Source organism: Rhincodon typus, chromosome 17, assembly GCF_021869965.1.
Source record: "Rhincodon typus isolate 14 chromosome 17, sRhiTyp1.1, whole genome shotgun sequence".
NCBI lineage: Eukaryota > Metazoa > Chordata > Chondrichthyes > Orectolobiformes > Rhincodontidae > Rhincodon > Rhincodon typus.
Window position 1 is genome coordinate 52,321,650 of NC_063348.1, and position 20,250 is coordinate 52,341,899.

Genomic DNA, 20,250 nt, shown 5'->3' on the forward strand with positions numbered 1-20,250 from the left:
TTTTGTAAAGTTGGCTTTCCTAAAAAAAAAATCCTACTTTTCTAGATTCTACTGTCAAGAATTCTCCAGATTTATCCTGGTAAGTACAAATTATCAATTAACATCATTTGTCTAAAGCACCTGTAAATGATTGTTTAGGTGAGCAAGGTACTGTCAAGGTTGGAATTCTGTTGACAGCATTCATTTTAAAAATAGATAATCCAAGTGTTCATTTTCTGGCCAATTTGAATTCCATGTTGAATTGTGAACTATATGACCTTGCTATTTCATGCAATGCATGGTTTGGAATACTAATTGAAATTGTTGGAATAAAATTGCTAACTTGTAAAACAGAACTCTCCTGCTTGGTTCAATGATCAGTGTAATCTTTAACTGGCTAATGAAAGCTGAAGAGATCAGTCATTATTTGTTGTACCTTGTTTGGACTTAATGAGCCTTCACCATAACTCAATGTACATCTTTTTCCAAGGCTGCGTCAATCATTTTGAATTTTCGTTTGCTGTGTGTGCTGATTAAGAAGCCATTCCTTTTATCTGTTGTAGAACATATCTCCTGAAGGGGTCAGTTTTAAACAGGGAAGACCCAGGAACAATTCCTGCAGGACCTGTCTCTGAATTAAGAAATATCTTTGTCTGAGTGATACTTCAAGGAAGGCAAAATGACTCAATTCACAAATCCTGGTGTGGGAACTTTTACAGCATGGGACTATGTCGTTTTTGCATCGCTGTTTATAATTTCTTCTGCAATAGGAGTCTTTTTTGCCATTAAAGAAAGGAAGAATGCTACCTCCCGTGAGTTTCTGGTTGGAGGGAAGCAGATGGTCTGTGCTCCAGTCGCTTTGTCGCTCACTGCCAGTTTCATGTCTGCAGTGACTGTGTTGGGAGGTCCCTCGGAGGTTTATCGGTATGGGGCTTCTTTCATCCTCTTCTGCATCGCTTTCACGTTTGTTGTCATCTTCACAGCAGAACTCTTCGTCCCTGTTTTCTACAGATCAGGAATTGCCAGCACATATGAGGTGACGTGTATAATGTTGATTGATCAATTTATGGCCACGTCTTCAGCTCTCCTATGCTCTGCAATTGACTTTCTAAATCTCTTGGCCTCTCTTGTACTTCAACTTATACTTTTGGGCCAGTTTTTGCTCATCCACTCTAACGTCTTCATTCTTACATGATGTGGCGTGCTATTTAGTTTGTAATGCTCCTATGAAGTGCTTTGCATTGTTATTATATTCTGAAGCTACTGTTTTTCTTCAAGTTCTTGTTTTATAAGAAGTAATACCCATGTCACTCACATTAGCATTGTATTGTTACAATTACCTTCTTATTGCAGAAAGTGCAGATGAATGATCAGAATGCTTGCCATGTGGAATTTATCACATCTGCAAAAACACATTATTGCCACTGAAAACGTCACTGCTTTTTGTTGTTTGGATGTGATTTGGATGTGAATGTAGGAGGTACGGCCAGTAAGCTTGCAGATGACACCAAAATCGGTGGTGTAGTGGACAGCAAAGAAGGTTACCTCAGAGTACAACAGGACCTTAATCGGATGGGCCGATTGGCCAAGGAGTGGCAGATGCAGTTCAATCTAGATAAATGTGAGGTGCTATGTTTTGGTAGGACAAAGCAGGGCAGGGCTTATACACTTAATGGTAAGGTCCTGGGAAATGTTGCCGAACAAAGAGACCTTCAAGTGCAGGTTCATTTTTTCTTGAAAGTGGAGTAATAGGTGATAGTGAAGAAGGTGTTTGGTAGCCTTGCCTTTTTTGGTCAGTGCATTGAGTATAGTAGTTGGGAGGTTATATTACAGCTGTACAGGACATTAGTTTGGTCACTTTTGGAATACTGCATTCAATTCTAGTCTCCCTGCTATAGGAAAAATGTTGTTAAACTTGAAAGAGTTCAGAAAAGATTGACAAGGACTTTGCCAGAGTTGGGAGGTTTGAGCTATAGGGAGAGACTGAATAGGCTGGGGCTATTTTCCCTGGAGCATCAGAGGCTGACAGGTGATCTTTTATAAGTTTATAAAATTGTGAGGGGCATGGATAGAGTGAATAGTCAAGGCTTTTTCCCCAGGATAGTGGAGTTCAAAACTAGAGGGCATAGGTTTAAGGTGAGGGGAAAGATTTAAAAGGGACCTAAGGACAACTTTTTCACGCAGAGGATGGTGCGCGTATGGAATGAGCTGTCAGAAGAAGTGGTGGAGGCTGGTACAATTACAACATTTAAAAGGCATCTGGATAGGTATATGAAGAGGAGGGGTTTAGAGGGATATTGACCAAATACAAAAAAAAGGAACTAGATTACTTTTAGGATATCTGGTCAGCACGGACAAGTTGGTCCGAAGAGTGTGTTTCCGTGTTTACATCTCTATGACTCTAGTTGGCATTTTAAATTCAGACAAATCATTTAATAAAAATATCTTTGGCATTTAAGCAACATTTAAATGCAAATTTAAATGTGAAATGTCTGAAAATAGACTAGTTTTAAAATGTTCCACATATTCCATCTTATTTTGAAAATCGTGCTCTTTCTGACAGTAGAGAAAGATTTACAATGGTGACCATGAGGTATCTTTTTCAAAAAAAAGCATATTTTGTTGAAGCTTTTCATATTGCACTCATCAGGACAATTCACACCAATATTAAAATAACAGTAAAACAACATCTGTACAAGTAAAAGCAAAATCCTACAGATGTTGGAAGTCTGAAATTAAAAGAGAAAGCATTGGAGAAATTCAACAGGTCTTGCAGTATCTGTGGAGATCTGTAGCTTCTCTGCTCTTATCTTACCTGAAAATTCCACACACATAAGTAGTGCCTTTTTTCAAGTATGATACTACCAAAGAGATTGAGGTTCAGCAAAGACAAAATGAAGGATATCAATGGCATTGTGTGACTTAAAGTTAATATAAGAGCAGTTAAACTACAGTATAAAGGTTGTTTTCCCTTTGCTTCGTATTTTTGTGAAATGTCCTGATGAGTGTAAGCTGAAAATTTTTAACAAAATGTGTCTTTTTTAAATGCCAAATGAGTAAGAACAATTTTGTTTGTTGGAAATTTTAAACTTGTAGTATCGGTTGAGTGTTGATCTACTCAGTCAATGAGTCATTTTTACAAGTCCAAAAGCTCTTGCAATTAATTTCTCATTTTTGTTTTACCCATTTCAGATAATTGCTAAAATGCCAGCAAAATCTTATCAATTTAAACAGAAAAAGGGAAAATATGTGAGATCTTCAGAGAGTTGGAAACAGTTTTCGTTATTACTTACATTGAATGGTATGCAACATTCAAGAAGGACATGAAGCTAGGAAAGGGTGGAGAAGTGGCTTTGTTAATTATAGATTATATTAGCACCATAGAGAGCAAGTTATTGCACTGGGGCCATGAGTTCAAACCGTGTTGCAGCAGTTAATGAAATTTGAATTCAATAGAAACCTGGAAGAAAGATATAGTCTGACGGTAACCATGAAACTAATTTCGATTCTTGCGAAAACCCATCCGGTTCACTCACGTGCTTTGGGGAAGGAATCTGCTATCCTTACCTGGTCTGACCAAATGCATCTACAGATCCATAGCAATGTGGCTAACTCTTCACAGTCACTGGGCAATTAGGGAAAGAGCATTAAATGTTGCCCCAGCTAGCATTGCCCATACCCAGTACACAAACAAAAAGTAGTCTCATGGATCAGCTGCTCATTGAGTGATGCATCAGATCAGAACATGTTTGACATATATCTGAGTTTAAAATTGGGAGTCCATAACGCATGACGGATCTTTATTTAGTTATTCAACTAATCCTACAGTCATTGGGCCATTTGCCACCTACGGTTCACAGTTCAAACTGCAATACAACATCAAGTAACCATCAAGCTGACCTCCTGAACTCCCTGTTTTACAATTGCTTGCTGATCATGTTTCAGATACAAGACAGACAGATTGGAGTTGAATTTCTGCTCAGTTATTTCCAGTGCCAAACAGTCATGATCAGGCATGTTATTGATGAATTTTTTAGAAGTATGTTTTGAGAAGGTGCTATTTTTGGACATACATGAATAAGTAAATTTCCACAGTTTACAGTGCTTTAGAAGCTAATTATTGCTGTATTCGGTGCCTATTTCCTCATTTGCTGAACTATCACATATATTAGTGCTAATGGGCAGCAACCAAATCTGTTTTCAGCATAGCTACAAACAAACTTTTTGTATTTTGTTCACACTATTTGCATTACAGGTTCTACAATCAGACATGAAATTGAAAAGGTTGTCCTAAACAAAAGAAAGTAAAAGGTGTTGTTTTTCCCCATTTTAATCTTTGAACCTTATTGTTTTGAAGATTAGCTGATGCACAACTTCTGACCATCCATCCACCCCATCACAAATATTTCCAAACCCAAGCACCTCTTTTTCCATCTCAGGTTATCTCAAACCACCGTCCAGTGTGATGATGTTGTCACTTTAAAAGGTTATTTTGTCCTGTTTTTTGTTTTTGAGGAGAGGTTGTAAGGCAGAGGCATTGAATTGTCTTCTGAAGATGACTTAAGTAAATAACTTGTGAGGCCTTGAGGTTTTTTTTTAGGTTGGAACAATGAACACAGTCTGAATGGGTGTGGCCAGCTCTCACAGATCCAAATTTCTGGATTTTGGTTTTTTCAGTAGCCTCAGAAGCTGTTTGGTGTCTCGAAAGTGTTGGAAGCTTCAGCAAATGATTCATAGCTGCTATCTCTCTGAACCTTCTCTTTATATTTCTTTCTCCTGGATTGGAGAACTGCATGTAAGAATCTGTGTCTGAATTTACCTTTTTGCCAAGGTGTGTGTTTATGGCAAGTTACTATATTGGAACAGTTACTTAGTAATAGGTACTGTATCTACTATTCAGTTAAGTTTTCCAATGGTGAAGTTATTCTAAATTCCTCTGTCTTTTGTTTGTATTTTAGCTACAGCATTCAAATAAATTGTATTTTGTTAATGTCGAGTATTTTGACTAGTTCTATCGTACCTGGAACACAGCACTTCACATTTACCTTTAAAATAAGAAAAAATTAGGGTATAGGCTACCTTCTTAAAATATTTGGAAGGGCTTTGAATTAGCCCATAACACAGAAGAAGAGCAGGAGATAGCTTCCAGGGTCCTGAAAAAAGTGATCGTTCTCAAATGACAGCAAAACGCCATCTGAACATTTCTCTCATTGCCTGTGTCACATTTGTGCAAATTGATTGTCCAGTTTGCACGCAAAACAACCGTGACTCAATTTGAAAAATTTATTGACTGTGAAGCACTTGGGACACCCTGAGATCTTGAAAGGTGACATAAAAATGCACAATTATCTTTCTCTACTGTTTAACTGTTATGCGAATATATCCGATAACATTTCTCATTTTTCCTGTTCTCTTTCAGTACTTGGAATTGAGGTTCAATAGGGTGATTCGGGTTGCTGCTACCATTATATATATCCTGCAAACTGTAAGAAATTACATTTGTTGAAATTCAGTATTTACATTTACATGTAAAGTTTGTGCAAAACCAGAAAAATTAAATTTGTTCTTTTAATCTTTAGATTCTTTACACAGGTGTTGTGGTTTATGCCCCAGCTCTGGCACTGAATCAAGGTTAGTACAATAAAATGTCATTAATTGGACATTACAAGTTGTTTCCTCACACTGAATGCCTCCTACGGTACCAGCTGATGTTTAGTGGCAGTTGTAAATTCTGCTAATTCAACATTTAAAGCTATTACTGTTTGCTGAGAGCATGGTTACCCCCTTTATTTACACAGCACTTCCAAGTACAACGGATGTTGGAACAGGGATGTTGGGATTTCAAAAAGTATACTCTCATTATGTCTGGGCTGTACTAATAGGAAAACTCCTATTTTCTCCTCCTCCTTCTAACCAGTAAAATGAAAGTTGAAATAAATATTTCTCTCTTTTGGGAGCTGTGTGGTCCCCACACTCTAAGCAAATTTGTCATGTCTTGATCCGTGTTGGTATACATTTTCACTGTAGTTCTTTTCATGTGCACTCATGTTTAACAAGGCACATCAATAAGACTTCTTTATCTAAAATCTACAGTGCAGTCACAGTATATTAGCATGTTCTAGAACAATTCAGGGTAAAAAAATTATCTAGTTTATTATTTTACTGTTCTTTGAGATTAGTTATGATTTCAGTGCCCTGATTTTAGAGTTAGAGAGTTATACAGTAACAGGCCCTTTAGCCCACCATGTCTATGCTGACCAACAAACCTAAACAGCACTAATCCCATTTACCTGCACTTGGTCCATAGCCTATTATGCCCTGGCATTTTAAGTGCTCATCCAGATATTGCTTAGATGTTATGAGAACACCTGCCTCCACCACCCTCTCAGACAGCTCATTCCATATGTACAACTCTCTGGGAGATTTTTTTTTCTCATATCTCCTCTAAATCGCTTAATCCTTACCTTAAACTCATGCCCTGTGGTCTTACTCACGTCTGCTGTGGGGAAAAGATTCTCCTGATCTACTCTGTCTATGCCTCTCATAATTTTATACCTCAATCAGACCCCTCTCAGCCTCCTCTGCTCCAAGAAAACCGAACGCAGCTTATCCACTCTCCTCTCATAATTGAGACTTGTCATCCCAGGCAACATCCTGATGAATCTCCTCTGCACCCTCTCCAGTGCAATCACATCCTTCCAATTGAGTGATGACCAGATATATACAAAGTATTCCATCTGTGACTTAACCAATACTTTATGAAGTTGCATCAAGATGTCCTTGCACCTATATTTTACACCCTGACTAATGAAGGCATGTATCCTGTCTACCTGTGCTGACACCTTCGGGGATCTAAGGACTTGTACACCAATGTCCCTTTGTTCTTCAGTGCTCCCTAAGTACCTACCATTAATTATGTATATCCTTCCATTATTAGATGTCCCCAAATGCATATATTTAACTTTTCTGGGTTAAATTCCACCAGCCATTTCTCTGCCCAATTTACCAGCTGATCAATGTCAGACCAAAGTCTGAGACTATTCTCACTATTATGTGTCATCTGTAAACTTACTAATTATACCTTCTACAATTGCACCCAAGTCCACACTGCATTACCCTCCTTACTATATTTAGTCACCTTTTCAAAAAACCGGACTAAATTAGTTATACAGGACCATCCTCTAACAAATCCCTGCCTTTGCCAGTGTTTTTTAATCCTGTCCCTCAGAAGTTTTTCCAGTAATTTTTCTGACACTGAGGTCAGACTAACTGGTCTGTAATAACCTGACCTATCCCTGCTGCCCTTCTTGAACAAAGTAGCCACATTAGCTATCCCCCTGTCCCTTGGCCTGTCACAGTGGCCAGAAAAGTATTAAACATTTCCACCAGGGCTCCAACAATCCCCTCCCTGACCTCCCACAGCAGCCTGGGATGCATCGCATCAGGCCCTGGGGAATTATGCATCTTTTTGCCCGTTAAACATCTAGTTCCTTCCCGTTATTAATCTTAACATGTTCTCACCATCTCAACTGAAATCCCCAGCTATAATGTCTTTCTCCTGTGTGAGTACAGATGAGAAGTATTCATTTAAGACTGCACCCATGTCCACTGGCTCCATTCACAAATTGCCCCTTTGGTCTCTAATAGGTCACACTCTTTCCCCTGGTAATCTTCTCACTCTTAATATACTTTTAAAATGCTTTGGAGTTTTCCTTAAACCTGCCAAAGACTCTCATTTTATAAATGCAGACTTATCTGAAAATAACTGCTCTCAGTTTATGTTTGCCAAATCCTGTCTAATGATATGAAATTAGCCTGTCCCCAAGTAGAAACACTTGACTTCTGCACTATCCTTACCCCTTTCCATAATGACTTTGAATCTTACAGAGTTATGGTCACTATCCTGAAAATGTTTACCCATGAAACTTCAACCACTTGACCAACTTCATTCCCGAGGATTAGGTCTAGCATTGCCCCATCTCTCATAGGATTATCTTCGTACTGGCACAAAAAAAACTCTCCCGGATGTAATTTGTATGGGTAAAAAAATAGGAAAGTTTTAGAGAGATATGAACAAAATACAGGCAAATGTGACTAGTTTAGTTTGGGAAACTTGGTCAACATAGACGAATTGGACCGAAAGGTCTGTTTCTGTGCTGTATGACTCAATGGCTCTATGACTTTAAAAGTTCCACCCCATCTAATCTTTCCTAACACTAAGGCAATCCCAATTAATGTCAACAAAGTTGAAATGGCCTGCAACTATAATCCAATGACTCTCAGACGTTTCTGTGTTTTGTCTACATATCTGTTCCTCTATCTCCCTCTGACTTGGGAGGCCTGTAATATAATCCCAGCAAAGTGATCATGTCTTCTTTACTCCTGAGCTCTACCCAGATGGCCTCATTTGAAGATCCTCCCAGGACATATTCCCTCATTAACATAGAGCATAGAACATAGAACAGTACAGCATGGTACAGGTCCTTTGGCCCATGATGTTGTGCCGACCTATTATCCAACTAAGATCAAACTACCCTGCATATCCTACATTTTACTATCCTCCATGTGCCTATCCAAGAGTTGCTTAAAAGTCTCTAAAGTATCTGACTCCACTACCACTGCTGGCAGCGCATTCCACACACCTATCACTCTCTGTGTAAATAACATACCTCTGACATCTCCCCGAAACGTTCCCCCAATCACCTTAAAATTATGCCCCCTCATAATAGTCATGTCCGCCCTGGGAAAAAGTTTCTGATTATCCACTCTATCTATGCCTCTCATCATCTTGTATACCTCTATCAAGTCACCTCTCATCCTTCTTCGCTCCAATGAGAAAATCCCTAGCTCCCTCAATCTTTCCTCATAAGACCTGTCCTCCAGTCCAGGCAGCATCCTGGTAAATCTCTTCTGCACCCTCTCTAAAGCTTCCACATCCTTCCTATAATGAGGCGACCAGACTGAACACAATATTCCAAGTGTGGTCTAACCAGAATTTTATAGAGCTGCAGCATAACCTCGCGGCTCTTATACTCAATGCCCCTCCCGATGAAAGCCAACACACCATAACCTTCTTTACAACCCTATTAACTCGGGTAGCAACTTTGAGGGATCTATAAATGTGGACCCCAAGATCCCTCTGTTCTTCCACACTGCTGAGACCTGTATTCTGCATTCAAATTCGACCTTCCAAAATGAATCACTTCACACTTTTCTGGGTTGAATTCCATCTGCCACCTCTTTGCCCAGCTCTGCATCCTGTCAATGTCCTGTTGCAACCTCCAACAGCCCTCCATGCTGACCACAACTCCACCAACCTTCATGTCATCGGCAAACTTACTAACCCACCCTTCCACTTCCTTATCCAAGTCATTTATAACGATCACTAAGAGCAGAGGCCCCAGAACAGATCCCTGCGGAACACCACTGGTCACCGAGCTCCAGGCTGAATACTTTCTATTTACTGCGGTGATGGTTTCCTTTATCATTAATGCAATGCCCCCACTTCTCTTACATCCCTACCATTGCACTCGAAACTTTTATACCCTGGAATATTGAGCTGCCAGTCCTGTCCTGTTTTCAATTATATCGCAACAATATCATATTCCAATGTGCTGATCAGTTCTCTCAATTCATTTGCCTTACTAGTCAAGCTACTTGCATTAAAATAGATACTGTTTAGATTTCTAGCCCTCCCATGAGTCTTATCCTGCCAATTCTTCTCATCTACTGGATTGTTCTAGCATTCCTTCTATATCTGATGGGACCTTTCTCCTGACTTTATATCGAGGCTGTGTCCCATCACCCTGTCACCTTAGTTTAAAACTTGGTTTTCTCCAACAGTGCAAGGAAACCTCCCAGCAAGGATATTGGACCCATTCTAGTTGAGGTGTAACCCATCCAGCTTGTGCAGGTTACACCTATCCCTGAAGCTTTCCCAATGATCCAGGAAGCTAAAAACCTCCTTCTTCTACTATCTCCCTATCAATACAACCATCTACCCTGTAATCCCATTCCGAAACTCAGTCACACATGTCACTGGAAGTTATCCAAGATTACAACCTTTGCAATAACTTCTCTCATGACCAAGTGGATTTCTTTCAATTTTACAGAGTTCATATTATCCAGTGAATCATCAGATGTTATAATAAAATGAAAATCATGTGAATAATTCTCGGCAGAAAATGCTTGTTGGATTACCTTTTGTCTTGTTATGTTAAACTCGGATCCTAATTGAAATATTACATACTTACCTGACCTATGAGAATTCAGCTTATTATTTGGAACCTTCTTTAACAAAACAGATACATGAAAAAAAATTGTGAAAAGTCACCTCCAACTTTCTTTGACCATTCCTAACATTGCAACACAATCCAAATTCGGTCTTAATTTGATTCACTTACTCTTAAACTCTATTTTGGCTGCCTCTAAATTAGTTTAGCATTTTATCCATTTTAGCATTGGTGATTTCAATTCCAATTATTTTTAAAACAATTTTACTTACCAATCATATTTAATTAATGCTATCTGCATTTTAAGTATATGCATTCTTCCTTCTTAGTGACTGGTTTTAATCTTTGGGGCTCAGTGTTTGCTACAGGGATTGTTTGCACCTTCTACTGCACCCTGGTACGTATAAGTGTTTTTGTGCAAAGATATTTTATATTAGATATTCAGTGAATGAGGCATTTGTGCAACAGTTTCATAGTCGAACTGCCATTAAAAACAACGGTTTTTTTCACTCAATGTTTTAATCTTGATTGAAGCAAATTTTTGCTTTATTCATGTAAAGTCTTTCTTATTAAATATTACATAATGTTCCCTTGAAGCTGCAGTGCTGTAGAGTTTCCCCAAAAGGCCATGCAGTGCTTCAAAGACACGGGCATAAATTTAAAGGACCCACACACGCAAATGCATTGGTCATGCACAGCAACAACACTGTTAATGGGAATGTTGGTCTTAATGGCTGTTTATCTTCAAAGGTTTCATGTCATTTATTGTGTTTATTCTATCAGCTATGAGCACGTCAGCAATCTAAAAGAGGATGAGTGCTATCCCAGAGAAATCAGATGGGCAGATAGTCAAAAGCATCTCCAGTTTAAACTGCTCAGAGAGACTTACAAATTTCTGTTGTCAATGTTGTCAATCAGCTAACCTCCCAGGCTGACAACAAGCCAGACAGAAAACTTCTTTTGTGGGATTAGGAAGATGAGGGATTCCAACTTTAGGGCTCACAAAGGATACTGTGATCATCTTCACCCCTCTCCCCTACCCAGTGCCCCCATCCCTTCAATCCTAACCGCCATCCTTCATCCCCTATTACTCCCCCAGTCTCTCTTCTCTTCCCACGCTCACATCTCACGGGGAGGTGATGGCCTAGTGGTATTATCGCTGGACTGTTACTCCAGAGACCCAGATAATGTTCTGGGAACCAGGGTTTGAATCTCGCCACTGCAGATGGTGCAATTTGAATTCAATAAAATATCTGGAATTAAGAATCTAATGATGACCGTGAATCCATTGCCAATTGTCAGGAAAAACCCATCTGCCTCACTAATATCCTTTAGGGAAGGAAACTGCCATCCTTACCTGGACTGGCCTACATGTGACTCCAGGCCCACAGCAATGTGGTTGAGTCTTAACTGCCCTCTGGGCAATTAGGGATGGGCAATAAATGCTGTCTAGCCAGCAATGCCCTCATCCTGTGAATGAATAAAGGAAAAAAAATCACCCCTTCCCTTTCCCATCAGCTACCCCATTCTGACCTCCTTCCTTCAGTTTTTCCTACCTTTCCCTTCTCTCACCACACTGCCCCATCCCCTTCTCCCCTCCCTCTGTCTTCCCTTCCCCACTCAACCCTCCTCCCATGTACCCCTTCCCCACAATCATGTCCCTCCCATGACATCCTCCATGTACCACGACCGCAACCCATATCCCCTGCCCCACATCTCGCCTTCCCAACCCCCATACCCCTCAGGTCACACTTTCCCACACCCAACCCACCCACTTCCCAGCCGTCTCACTCCATTTCCTCGCCATCACCTTGTTGTGAAACTGTCCCACTCGTTATTCCTTTCCAACTTCCTTGGAATCTGGGAGTGATCAATCGACCTTCCCTGGATGGTAGCTGCTGTCCTCTTTCTTCTGAGCTGTTTCAGGTGGGAAGTGAACTGTCAGCAATTAATTGAAGCCATCATGGTTAAACCTGGGGAATTAACTCATGGTCTTCCTGCTGCAAAATGATTCCGAGTTAAAATCGGGCCATGTGGGATGGCTCAGTATTTATCACCATTGCCTCACAGTGTCAGGGATCGGCAATCCATTCCAGCCTTGGGTGACCGTCTGTGTGGAGTTTGCACACTCTTCCCGCATCTGCATGGGTTTCCTCCGGGTGCTCCAGTTTCCTCCCACAGTCCAAAGATGTGCAGGTTGTGTGGATTGGCCATGCTAAATTGCCAATAGTGTCCAGGGATGCATAAATTAGGTGGATTAGCCATGGGAAATGCAGGGTTACAGGGATAGAGTTGGGATGCTCTTTGGAGGGTCAGTGTGGAGCCAATGGGCTGAATAGCCTGCATCGCACATTGTCGGGATTCTATAATTCTATGTCAATTTCCTGCTGGTGGGTTAGGTCAAAACTAACTCCTATAAATGAGAGAGCTTTTGTTTGGGCTAACAATGAGAAACATTTTAAAAATTCTGAAAGAGAAACCTTACCAGCTTTGAATCTGCCAATTTCTGGAATAATTGGTGGCAGGTCAAAGGATGGATAAAGGAGGTGGTTTGTTCATTTAGCTGCATGTCTCCTTGTTAACAATGGGCATGTAGCCGAGAGTAAAAGCTGAAAGAACTGCGGATGCTGTAAATCAGGAACAAAAACAGAAGTTGCTGGGAAAGCACAGCAGGTCTGGCAGCATCTGTGAAGAAAAAAATCAGAATTAATGTTTTGGCTCCAGTGACCCTTCCTCAGAACTGATGGTGGCTGGGAAAACATCGGTTTATATGCAGAAAATAGGGAGGGTGGTGGGGTAGGGGAGGAGGTAAACGATAGGTGGGGATAGAGCCCAAGAGCAATTGGATAGACAAAGGAGTGGATAATGATCTGGCTAGGAGGGTGAAAAGCTGTTAATGGGGACTGTTAGTGACGAACGATAGGCAGTGTGTAATGGTAGACTATGTGCTAACAAGGCCTGGTGTGTGGGGTAGGGGGCTAGAACATGGGAGAGTTTAGGCCCTAAAATTATTGAACTCGATATTGAGTCCAGCAGACTGCAGGGTCCCCAAGTGGAAAATGAGGTGTTGTTCTTCCAGCTTGCGCTGAGCTTCGCTGGAACACTGCAACAAGCCAGAGACAGAGATGCTGACTGAGGAACAGGGTGGTGTGTTAACGTGGCAGGCAACAAGTCGCTCAGGGTCTCTTTTGCGAGTAGAACGTAGATGTTCTGCGAAGCGGTCACCCAGTTTACGCTGCCTAGTCTACGTAGCTGAGAGTCCCTTGGTATGAAGGTCAGGCTTGCTCACAACAACACTGCACAGCAGGCTGTTACACTGCAGCTACTCTAGTGTTCTGGCCCTCCAGAAATCTCTCTGGCCCTTTCCCACCAGTGACAAGTTTACAGACAGATTTACAGTTTGGCAAATTCAATTACTTGGTCCCATTATACTGCTTCTCTGATAGCCGTCAAACTCTTAGGTGGGCTTTGAACCTAGGATTTCTGATCCAGAAGTAGGGCCACTACCAATGTAAGACAAAAAAATAAAACAAAGAAGGGAAACAAAAACAGAACTTGCTGGAAAAGCTCACCAGGTCTGGCAGCATCTGTGGACAGAAACCAAAGTTAACATTTCGGTCGAGTGACCCTGCCTCAGAACTGTGGATGCTGCAAACCCAAAACAAAACTGAAATTGTTGGAAAATCTCATCATGGTCTGGCAGCATCTGTGGAGAGAAAGCAGGGGTAACATTTTAGGTCTAGTGACACTTCATCAGAACTAAATCGGCAGAAGGGTCACTGAACTCAGAACGTTAACTCTGTTTTCTCTCCACAGATGCTGGTAGACCATCATGAAACTTCTAGTTTAAGAGTATTTTTAAGCACAGTCTATTTTTAAGCCCAGTCTACCAAGTAGGAAACCAACAAGTAAGAATGTTTGAATCTGTAATGTGTCTTTACAGTACTTCTTATGGTCCAGGGTAACAGAGAGTGTTTCTTTTAGCCCCAACAAGTTACCAATAAATCCACTATCCATGAACTGTCAGTTTCTAGGCACAACAAAGATTTGCCATTTCCTGACAACCAGTTGCACTCCTCTGCTCCCCACTATGATTGGGTCACCACATCTGCCATCCACATTAAACCAAGTTACTGTCAGATCAATTTGACTTTCTCCTCGTATGCAAATTAGCTGACCGTGCCACCTCCCACTCTCTGAGATTATATCTTAATGGTATTGTTTGACAAAGTAAGACTCCTCCTGGGGATGAATCGTTGGCCTTGATGTTCATGCTTCTTTTCACTTTCAGGGTGGCTTGAAGGCGGTGGTGTGGACAGATGTCTTCCAGATGGTTGTGATGGTACTGGGATTTTTAACAGTTCTTATCCAAGGAACCATCAAGTTAGGAGGAAGCAGCAACATGTGGAAGATAGCTAAGAATGGCCAAAGACTCAATGTTTTTGAGTAAGTTACTGCTCATAAGACCTATTGTAAGAGTTCTTTGGAGAAGAGGTTATATTTTTCATTAAAGTAGGAATGAGTTGCAATTTAGACATTCCCATTAATGTTGAGAAACAAGTTTTGGATCTTAACTCCACTGACATGTGATTGATTAGCATTGGTAGGCAATCGCGTAGTATTATTATTGCTGGATCATTAATGCCAACAGCTGGGTACCTGGGTTTGAATCCCAACATGGCTAGTCGGTGGAATTTGAATTCAGTTTAAACAAAATCAGAAATTAAGAGTCTAATGGTGACCATGAAACAATTTATGATTGTCAAGGGAGAAACTCATCTAGTTGACTAATATCCTTTAGGAAGGAAATGGCTGTCCTTACCTGGTCTGCCCTACATGTGACTCCAGACCCACAGCGATGTGGTTGACTCTTAATTGCTGGGTGTCAATTATTGCTGGCCTAGCCAGTGTGTCCAAAGCCCATGAATAATTAACAAAACCTCCTGAGTGAGTTTGAAAATAATCTCTGATTTCATATTTTACGATGGCCTATGATTCTGTCAGTACCATCCTAATGTTGCAGAGTCCTCCAGGAGATAGATTTAACGGTAAGGCTGTAGGTCCTCACAGAGACACTGGGACTGGGTGCCTTTCCCATTTGGGTGTTCAGTGGTTCACTGCCAGCAATGCCCACATCCCATTAAAAGAATAAAGAAAGGTTTTGTGCGTGGTCTGCATATCAGTGGATGAAGAACTATGTGCAGTTGCAGCTCACATCCAGCAACAAATCACTGGTTCAGAAGCAATCCACCTTATCCTTGTTTTGATAAACAAATAAACCTATTACTTTTACAGGGAAACTGACTTGTACCACTTACAACATAGTAGCTTTCTGTTCTGTATCAGCTGTACTTAGAATCCCTACAGTGTGGAAACAGGCCCTTTGGTCCGACAAGTCCACACTGACTCTCGCAGCATCCCACCCAAACCCATCCCCCTATAACCTGAACACTATGGGCAATTTAGCATGGCCAATCCACCCAGCCTACACATTTTTGGACTGTGGGAGGAAACACGCAGACACAGGGAGAACATGCAAACTCCACACAGACAGTCACCTGAGGGTGGAATTGAACCTGGCCCTTAGTGCTGTGAGGTAGCAGTGCTAACCACTGAGCCACCATGCCATCTATAGCTGTAGTTGCTATTTATTTATAACCAAGGCTTTAATCCAGAGTTAAAGACATTTAAATGCTCAGAATGATCAAAGACACCAGTTTTAATGGCGATTTTAAAGGCAATCTCCTGCCTTTGGGAATATATATTTTGTTACAATAAAAACTTGGGGTCCATTCAGATGAAGGTCTTAGCTGGGAAGTCAGTGAGGTTGGAATCAGCAATTGTGGTCTCTTATTTAGATGTTTGCCCATTGTACTTTTGCTGCTCTCTAGACAGAGGAGTCCTCTCCTTGGCTGCCATCATCTCCACATCCTTCATTTTAAGAGATCAACCGAGGACTTTCACTTGGAACCTGCAGCAAAAAGGCCGAAGGAAAGCCCCATTGGCCTCAGTTTCAGTAATGCCTTTCCCCACAGCTGCTTCTCTGGGCTGCATGGGCAAGACAAGAGGCTCTGTTTCCCAGGGCTGGAAGGACTCTCTTGAGAAAGTGAGCCTGGGCAGAGATTGCAGAGGAGGTCAGTAGATCTGGAGCTGTGGCCACTGTGTCACAAATGTATCAATGACCTTGTTCAGGAAAAATGTTTCATCCTTTTGGGCTTGGATATGGCAACGTGAGAGGGCAGGGTTTGATGGAGAGGGATCTCAGTTATGAAAATTTCAATCATGAGGATAGATTGAAAAGATTGAGACTGTTTTCCTTGGAGAGAAAAAGGCTGAAAGGAGATTTGATAGAGGTTTTCAAAATCATGAGTGGGCTGAATAGAACAGATAAGGAGAAACAATATCCTCTTGCAAAAGAAGAAAAGAACAAAAGGGCACAGCTTGAAAGTAATGTGCGAGCGAAATAAGGATGAAGTGAGAAAAGAATTTTTCACACAGTGAGCAGTTAGGATCTGGAATGTACTGCCTGGAAATGTGATGGAGGCAGGTTTGATTGAGGTATCCAAGAGGGAATTGGTTGATTATTTTTACAGAAACGCTGTGTGGGGGCAGGAAGAAAAGTCAGGAAATTGGCATTAGGCACTAAAACTTGTGTAGGCATGATGGGCTGAATGGCCTCTTTCTGGACTGGAACAATTTCATAATTCTGTGAGTTTGGATTGACCCCTGCCCCCAGTCAGTGGCAGGTTGGTCAAGCTCCTATCAGATGCATGGTTCTTTCTGCATGTTGACCATCACAAAGACCTTTGACAGAGTGCAGTTATAGCCAAGTGCCATCCTTCTGCTCTATCACAGTCTGCTAGTCCCTCACCAACAGAGGCATCACACTTGACTCCTCTAGAACACTAACAGCTTTCTGTCTGTGAGCACATGTGAAGGTGACCACACAGTGCCAAAGAAATGCTAAATTGGTAGATTATACTTACACATTTAGGGTGGCACGGTGGCTGAGTGGTTAGCACTGCTGCTTCACAGCACCAGGGACCTGGGTTCAATTCCACCCTTGCACGACTGCCTGTGTGGAGTTTGCACATTCTCCCCGTGTCTGTGTGGGTTTCCTCTGGGTGCTCCTGCTTCTTCCCACAGTCCAAAGATGTGCAGGCTAGGTGGATTGGCCATGCTAAATTGCCCGTAGTGTTCAGGGATGTGTAGATTAGGTGGGTTACAGGGGGATGGTTCTGCGTGAGATGCTCTGTGAGTCGGTGTGGACTTGTTGGGCTGAAGGGCCTGTTTCCACACTGTAGGGATTCTATGATCATGATCACATCCTGATCCCCATCCCCATCATTCTCCATGCTGCCCCCTGTGCCTCCACTGTCCCCATGGCGGAGGAGGGTCTGCAATTGATAGGGCACAAAAACAGCCAGGCAATTGTAGATGGTGAGATGCCAACCCCCAGAGTGTGACAGAAGATGAGAGGAGAGACTTTCAGGTGCAGCGTGCACACATGGGTATGTTCCTTCTCTCTCACATAGATAATGGGAGCTGGGACCAGCCAGCCATCTCTGGGGAGGATGAAGAACATTTGGGAGATGCATTGTTTCCCCTGTTCTCTCCCCCATTGGGAATATTGTCACGTTGGGGTGTGTGTGTGTATGTGCGCGTGCGTGTGTGTATGCGTGTGTGTGTCAGTCTCACGGTCTGGCTACTGGATCATATCACAGACCTGCCTGAAAAATTGCTGGAGTCTGTGAGCCTAGATGTCTGTACAGGCTTAGACATGGGATATTATTCAAGACAGAGACTGATAGATTTCCAGCAATGGAAGATATTCAAGTATACAGGGATAGTGCAAGGAAATGACACGGAAGTAGATCAAACATGATCTAGCTGCATGGAGTAGGGTCAATGGGCCGGATAGCCAAATACTATTTTCTCTGATAATTGAGATCACTGATGGTTGGAGGGTTGTGCAGATCCAGATCCACACTGAGTCCCAATGGATATTGACGCTGCTATGACCGGGGTAGCTACAGTAAAAGGTAAGGGGACATCTGACTGAGTTGTCTGTCATTGTATGGATGTGCAACCAGCCTGTGAGTGTTGCTATGTCTCAGGAGTGTGCACGTGGCTTCCCCTAGGGAAAGATTGTTGGTCCTTACAGAAAGGTAGATCCAACAAATTTGGCAGTGGCTGTTAGGAGATCCAGGCAAACCTTCAGTCATTCATTGCCATCATGCAGAGTGAATGAAATCGGTTGAAGGTAGATAACCGTGATAGATATCTTCTGCTTTATAAGCGGTTGGTGATTTAAGCATCCACCTCTTCCTTTCACTCCCTGACTCCTCCACTGCATGGCTTTTATCTTCTTTTTCTTTCACTGACCCAAGATTTGCAACACGGCAGGGCAAGAGGTGGAAAACTGGGCAGATGGTAATGAAGAATAGACACAATAATTCCCTTTGATATGTCCAGAATCTGGCAGTGTTTCCACAGTTTGTTACATTCCAGAAAGGATTCCCCAAATTATTAAGCACCCGAGTGAAAAATAATGAACTGTCTTTTTCTTTATTCACTCATCCCCTCACTTGGTCACAGCGAGATTAATTTGCAAAGGGTCTCTTCCCCTGTGGATAAAATTCTCCCAGGTCCAAATGAATTTATCATCACAAATGAGCCAATTTCAGCAGGCTTTCTTGAATTAACAAAGACAGTGAATTTATTATTTACTAAATGCAAGAAGAATTAAGCACATATATACAAAGATTAGAAATAAGAGGCTAGTCCAAAAAGATAAAATTTTAAAATAAAAAATATATGGATTGGTCTCTGAATCGCTCACAAAGAGTAAATTGATGAATATTGTAGTCATTGGAGCAGAAGTTACTTGTAGCACTGACCTTCAAAGCTGAACTGGCAGGCTTACAATCCTCAGTTTTGCAGATTCATTCTGATTCTGGAATGCTGTTTCTGTTGACTGTGATTAAATTCCAAGATTCAGAGTGAGGGAGCGAGTCCTTTGTTTTCCTGCTTCCAGCTGTGTGACTGTTAGTTCTCTCACTTCTAGCACTCACATGGTTCAACACAGGGGTGCCTAGACAATAGTTCTTTGACTGTGGCCTTCATAGAATACTGATGCTCAAAGCCAAATTGGTACACACAAGAACACTCAGTCCACCAATATCCATCTAAAGAAGTGCTGGGTGCACAAGGTTGCCATATGCTCAGATTTTTTTTTTTGCTAACCTGATATCATTTATTTTGACTGTTTGGAATGTTATTAAGTGTAACTGTGGTAACACAAAAAGACATGCTTTTACACTGGAGCCATGAGGTGTCCTTGATGCTTGATGATTCTTGTGATACTATCTCAGTCTTCAGCCCTCCCTTCATTGTGACTGGGATCCAATGAGGTTCGCCCACACGTCCTGTCACGTGTTCTTGCTGATGCTATCGGCCAACTTCTACTAAACTTACTCACCACCTGTGATCTTGCATTACATACTCTCTCTCTCTCTTCTATTTCTGAGTTTGCTTGTACGGTTCTCTGAAATTCATCCACCACAGGCACATGCATTCACATTGCAAATGTGTACCTTTATAGAGTAGTCCACTGAACCTGACCCTCCATATCTCAGAGACACCAACTTGTAGAGGAGGAGTTTCCTTTCCTCACTTCTGTGATGTAAGGCATCCCTTCCCTTTACCCATATGAACAGTCTGGTCAGGCCTATACCAGCTGCTGACTGCATGGTTATGACATTGTTCATCCATCTTGGGGATAAATGCCAGCTGATACACATCCTAGCTTCGCTCATTTCCAATTTGTTGACCATTTTCCAGATCTGGGCCATGTTGTATGCCATTCCTGCCACTTGAACAGAAATGAAATTTAAATTTATTGAATATGGGGTTACTGTCAATAACTCCCAAGGACTGGATCCCACATAACCGTACTGGACGTCTGTGGAGTTAGCACTGAAATTGGTTGGTTTCATTTTGAGAATGGGCCAAAGGGGATCTTTAACCTGTTGTATTG

At 41.7% G+C, this 20,250-nt stretch overlaps 1 protein-coding gene across 1 annotated transcript in view; it reads left to right on the forward strand.

Moving 5' to 3' along the window:
• Positions 1-658: 658 nt before the first annotated feature.
• Positions 659-20,250, forward strand: part of slc5a12 (solute carrier family 5 member 12) — a 53,241-nt gene continuing 33,649 nt past the window's right edge. Inside the window, exons 1-6 of the mRNA XM_048606891.1 lie at positions 659-1,015; positions 5,399-5,464; positions 5,559-5,610; positions 10,541-10,608; positions 14,503-14,649; positions 17,388-17,398. Of these exons, the coding sequence (XP_048462848.1) occupies positions 659-1,015; positions 5,399-5,464; positions 5,559-5,610; positions 10,541-10,608; positions 14,503-14,649; positions 17,388-17,398 (701 nt within the window). The remainder of the gene's footprint in view (positions 1,016-5,398; positions 5,465-5,558; positions 5,611-10,540; positions 10,609-14,502; positions 14,650-17,387; positions 17,399-20,250) is intronic.